At 54.1% G+C, this 5,938-nt stretch overlaps 1 protein-coding gene across 1 annotated transcript; it reads right to left on the bottom strand.

The window, feature by feature from the left end:
- Positions 1–2,561: 2,561 nt before the first annotated feature.
- LOC123057002 (FT-interacting protein 3) lies at positions 2,562–5,469 on the bottom strand. The gene has a single exon (XM_044480190.1). It carries the CDS (start codon positions 5,315–5,317, stop codon positions 2,894–2,896), a length of 2,424 nt encoding a protein of 807 aa, XP_044336125.1. The 5' UTR covers positions 5,318–5,469; the 3' UTR covers positions 2,562–2,893.
- Positions 5,470–5,938: the final 469 nt, after the last annotated feature.

Genomic DNA, 5,938 nt, shown 5'->3' on the forward strand with positions numbered 1-5,938 from the left:
GCTGCTTTTCCGGTCATCTTGGGCAGCTTCTTCTTATCCACACCGCTCTCATGCTCCATGTCGTGCTCTGACCAACCATCTTGTGGTCAATCGTCTTTGGCAACTGTTCATTCATTACGTTGACACCCCAGAGCTTGGTGGCTACCAATTCATTTGTTGGTTTTATGCAAGGTTCTAATCAACGGTCATTGTGCTAACATAAAACTTGACCAAGATGCATCATTGATACATGTCTATGCATGTGTGGTACGTATTTGCCGTGTTGCATGTTATTGTTTGTCGTGAGCTTGAGATTACATTCAATGTACTCACCTGACTTATATGCCAGATGTTGGAGATGTTGATTGTGAGTATTCCGAGACGATCGTGCATGAGCGCTAGGATCATGTCGTACCAAGGGTCCCTTTGGGATGGAGCCCCACCACCGTTGTCATTTCGTTGCTAGACTCCGGGGCCTTTAGATAAATAATGTACATATTACCGCCGCATGTATAGTGCCTTTTTGCCTCTCCAAGTGATGTATCGTAAAGACATATGTACCTATGTGTTGTAATATATTGTGGTTGTGCTTGATGCCAACTAGCATTGTATACCGGAGGACGGATTCTTGGGCTAGTATGTAGGGCACATCCAGATCGCAGAGCCGGGGTGCCACATAATGGCTTGGATGTATGAACCCTAAACAGTCCGAGCCAAGTGGCCAACACACATCTGTGATCAAGCCTTCCAACTCTGACAAATATAGATCGAATTCTTGTTTCCCATGTAGATCCAACCCTTCAAATCTAGCTTCAACTGATGGTTTAAGAAGTGTGATTTGTTTACCGCCGCCATCGCCTCCCACGTAAGATCCATCCGTCGTAGCCCTATTTGACGTCGGATCTTCCATGCAGTGACTTCTTGTGGTCTACAGGAAAGGATCAATGCACTTGCGCCCTGCCAAGACCTATCAAGAACGATGAAACGATGGTTTTTGAACTAAGGTGGTGGTAGCCGTCAAAGGATATTTGAGAACCCTAGAAACATAGGTGACTTGCCTACCGCACTCAATGATTGATGTAGTTGCTAACAGCAATGAAGCTCTCTCTCTCTCTCTCTCTCTCTCTCTCTCTCTCTCTCTCTCTCTCTTTCTCTCTCTCTCTCTCTCTTGATTTTTAGCTTGATTTGATTTCTAGCTAATCTTGCGGTTGATCTGCAGCCAGCTCGGTTCCGCCGTAAAACACCTTGTCACGAGCCCCTCCTATCCCTATCTATCCATCGTTTTATTTCTCAGAACGCAATGCAAACTGCTGACATTTGCCTCGTTGTTTCTGAGCTGTAGGCCTACGATATGCATATGTGGTAATAGACCGCCATGCCTAATCTAGACCACTCGTTCAAATGCAATGGACGTCTACAATTGTTCAAATTCATTAAATGGGGTAAAACAGAAGAAAATCCTTAAATATAGTACTTCATGTCAAAAATGCTATTTTGAGGCCCCACAAAAGAAAACTATTTGAGGGGGCAAAAACTGGAATTTACTCTTCTTTCCTTGTGCTGCAATTAAAGAACCTTTTAACATTTCATATGCCTTAAAATCCATGTATAGAATTCAACATTGGCTTAACATTCAACCTCCACGTTTTCTTGTTCGCCCTTTTGTGCTACAATCAAAGACGCCTTTAGCAAACAGTGGATTGAACACTCCTAGGAGCATTGCTTCGACATGCATCTCCAGCCATGTGTAGCCAGGCACGCATGTCACACTAATCATGGCACCACCAGCACAACAAATTTAAAGAGTTGCCATGAAAAATGGCGATGTCTCCCTTCGATGCCAGACGACGCCGTTCCATATCTGTTTTATTGTGCCCTAGCCGTCCTGCATTCACACCTGCCTGTCTAGTCCAGTATTCCCGCATACGGTCCCAAGCCGTTTATCTTTTTGTTGCCGACAAGGAAAGGATCGCATGGTTTTATCTTGTTTGGTTAGAAAACACACCGTGGTACCGGGGTCAAAAGCGTGGGTACAACCACAACCTTTCTAACTGTTCTCTCAGTGCGGATCAGCGCACGGGAACTGCTCACGTACAAGACGGAAACCGCTGCTTCTTTTCTGCACCCAACCACGGAGTAACTGGCACCAGATCACGCTGGATTAGTGCACATTCAGTAGCTGATAAACCCCTACGACAATTCAGCACTGAACCACGGAGTAACTTATACGAGATCACGCTGGATTAGCGCACATTCAGTAGCTGTTCAACCGCTACGACAAAGAGAAAAGTTGGGTAAGGGCTACAACAATTCTGCACTGAACCACGGAGTAACTGACATTCAACAACTGATGAACTGGCGCACATTCGTAGGCTCTTCGGATGAACTTCACCGATATACCCAGCATGGTATTCCACCAACCATGCTACAACGTCACAGTGAAACTACCTCAGCGTGCCCTCTGAAAAAAGGGTAAGCGCCTCAGAACAAAAAATAGGAGCAGTAGATATATTTCTGGAGAAAAGGGAAGGAACAGCACATATACTACATATATAAAAAAACAAGATTAGGGGCAGGTAACATGATCAACGGAACATAATTAACAGAACATAAACAAAACTGGCACCAATACATAAACATAACATTCTGGAACTCAACTTGTGCCCAGCTCTACACCAGAAACCCCAAAGCCAACATTTTCCATCCAAAACTACGAAGGGATCCCCCGGCCATTCCTTCGTTTTCTGCCTAGCTAAGCAGACCAACATATAAACCGACACCTTATTACAGGGCCACCAGCTGCCTGGCTCTAAATTAATCAACTCATTAAGTATATTGACATCTGATCTGATGCTAACCAGAAGGAACAGAACGAGAGAGGGGGACAATGTTACAAGCTTCCCTCATTTTATCTTCAAATAAGCGAATCGGACTTGGCAGGCAATCTTCTGTAGAAGTTGAACGGCACAGAGGGCATCCTGCTGCGGAACCGGGGATGGCGCAGCAAGTAGAGCATGGTGATGACCAGCAAAACCTGGAACGGCGTCACATACAGCACAATGGCCACCACCAGGGACAAGAATATGAAGATGGCGGTGGCACGGGGGTCCCTCCAGCTCAGCAACGCATGGGCTCTCTCACCTTGCGTCGCCAGGTCCCCGACCACCGTCTGCACACGACCTCCAACACTCCTCAGCCTGTCGTAGCGCAACCTTACAATGTCAGCTGGCCTGTTGGATGGGAATGTGTCAAACTCCTCATCAAGCTCATCAGGGTGTGTGAACTCAGCCTGCGATAGCTTGGTATCCATGTGTGGTGGGTGCCTTGACCGGAAGCGATAGTTCCACAGTCCGATCATAAACATGTAGAGGAAGATGGTAGGCAGGATGAGCTCCGGGTAGCAGATCAGTATCAGGAACAACATGTGCACCAGCATTGTTGTGATCGGGTTTCGCCAGCTCCTGATGCCATCATACCACTTGGCCATTGAGGCAAAGCCACAGAACAGAGAGGTGATGCGATAGAAGTTGGCCTTGCTGCGCCGGAGGCTAAACATGTGCGAGCCCACATCGAGCGTGTACTCGACCACCTCCCTGCGCAGTGGTGGCTCAGCACGGCTAAGCCTTGCCGAAACAATCTGCATCGCCTGGTGCCTCAGGTAGTCCAATTGCATCACTGATATTGGTTGTGAGTAGTGCATCTTCGGCAGCAGCGGACGGCCATACATTGCCATCATGTTCACCCATGCCGTGCATGTAAACCGCACGGCCAAATGCAGCTCACCGGTCTTCTTGAGGCCACTTGGCTTAAGAGCAAGCAAAGGATAGAAATGGGTGTACACCCGGTCAGTCTCCAGTGTCGAGAGACGAATTCTGACCTTGCCAATGCTTTCATCCCGGGCATCACCACTCTTGCTCCCAATCTGGCTATTGTCAAACACCACCACCGTGATCACGGTGCATGGATCAAACACCTCCCAGGTATACTGCTCATTCCACTGGGGATTCAGCGTGTTCATGATGGTTCTTGTGCGCACCCATTTCGGACCATACTTGGCAACGCAGTAGGCGTCGGTGCTGCGACCATCCTTGGCCTTCATTGGTATCAAGTTGCGTGCACCAAGAACACCCACCTCAAGGATCCCAATGCTCGGCTTCCGGGTGTGCTTTGATGATGGCTGGAGATCACTGCTGTAGTAGGTCGACTCGTCAAGAACATGGTACCCAAAGTCCAGCGACATCCGAAGCTGTATCTTGCTCGCGAACTTGCCCTCCTTCTTCTCGCCGTCGTCGCTGGGGCGCGCAAGGCTGTACCAGCGCGGCTCCACGGGCTTGCCGAAGTGGTCATGGCGCGGCATTGCGGCGTTGAGGGGCAGCATAATGCGCCCGAGCGGCTCGTCGCGGCCCGGCCCGACGCGGTCCTCCACGGTGACGAGCAGGGGCTCGTCGAACGGCTCCGACGCGACAAACATGAACTCCTCGTTCCACATCGGGTTGGGCGAACCCGGCGGCCCGCCCGGGCGCGTGCGCCGCACCTGCCCGGCCAGCTGCAGCTTGACGGAGGCGTTCATGGGGCGCGACGTGTCGTGGGGCACGAGGTCCTGCGCCCCGATGGCGGCGACGCGGAGGTACACGAGCTTGGGCGAGAAGTATACCTTGGCGCGCGTGGAGGCGACGGCCGACGGGCCAGCCGCCCCGTGCGCGTCGGAATGCCAGGCCTCCGGGAAGGCCTCGTCGGCCTGGGTCCCGAGCCAGACGGACAGCATGATCTCGCCGTGGTGGAGCTTCTCCCCGCGCTTGCCGTCGAGCCTGTACCACTGGGGCGCCAGCGGGGAGTCCGGCGGCACGCGGACGGGCACCTCGGAGAGGTCGAACCCTATGCGGCCGACCATGTCGTCGCCGCCGGCGAGATCCTTGGCCTTGACGGCGACCTCGAGCAGATGCGACTGGAGGTGCGTGGCGGAGAAGGCGAAGACCTGGTGCCAGGAGGGGCTGTGGTGGCCGGCGAGGACGGCGGTGGTGCCCTTGAAGTTGCCGAGCTTGACCTCGACGAAGGGGTCGATGGAGCCGGTGGGGGAGACGGCGGGGAGGTCCCGCGCCTTGACGACGTGCACGTAGAGGAAGCGCATCGGCTCGACGAGGTCGTAGGTGGAGGAGATCTTGCCGGCGGCGCTGGCGGCGGCGGCGGAGGGGTTGAGGCCCGGGATGTTGAAGCGGGGCCGCAGCATGGCGGCCAGCGGCGGGCGCGTCTCCGTCAGCCCGAACTGCTGCTGCGGCGGCGCCATCGGGCCCCCCGGCCCGTGCATCATGAACGGCCGCGGCTGCATTGCTCCCTTCATCTCGTCGCTCTGCGGCGGCGTGGGGGGGGGGAGTGGCGAGTGGAGTGGGGGCTAGTGTGGCATTCCGTCGAGCAGTTGGTGGTGGGGTGGTGCCGTGGGAGCGCAACGGAGGGGAGCGTGTGTGCGCAGGCCAGGGCAGGGTAGAGAGGGATCTGTAGCGCCTCGGAACGAATCCCGGCCGTCAGATCCGCATCCGGTGGCCGGCGTATATCCGTATCTAACAAAAAGGGGTAGGTAAAGCGTGACGGCCCGCAGCCCGCACGATAAAAGGCGCTACGTCACCGACGTGTAGGTCAGCAGCGCGGCCCGTGGCCGCCGTGTCAGTGACGTTGGAGGCGCCCCGCACGGCGTGGGAAGGCGCTGGCGTAGTGGGAGGCGTGGCCCGTTGCGAGGCGGGCGGCCAACGTGGGGCCCCACCGGGGGGGGGATAGATGTGGTGGACAGCTCGACGGGCCGGTGCGTCGGATCCTCTGTGTCTGTGAGATCCATCACCCATGGGGTGCGCCCCCACTGGGGCTGGGTCTCCGCTGTGGCCCCGCTACCCGAGCGTGCTGTTCGTTTCACTTTCTCGCCTACGCCCTACCCCATCGGAGCTCTTGCTAGCCATTTACGTGCCCCCCA

This window comes from Triticum aestivum, chromosome 1A, assembly GCF_018294505.1.
Source record: "Triticum aestivum cultivar Chinese Spring chromosome 1A, IWGSC CS RefSeq v2.1, whole genome shotgun sequence".
NCBI classification, from domain to species: Eukaryota; Viridiplantae; Streptophyta; class Magnoliopsida; order Poales; family Poaceae; genus Triticum; species Triticum aestivum.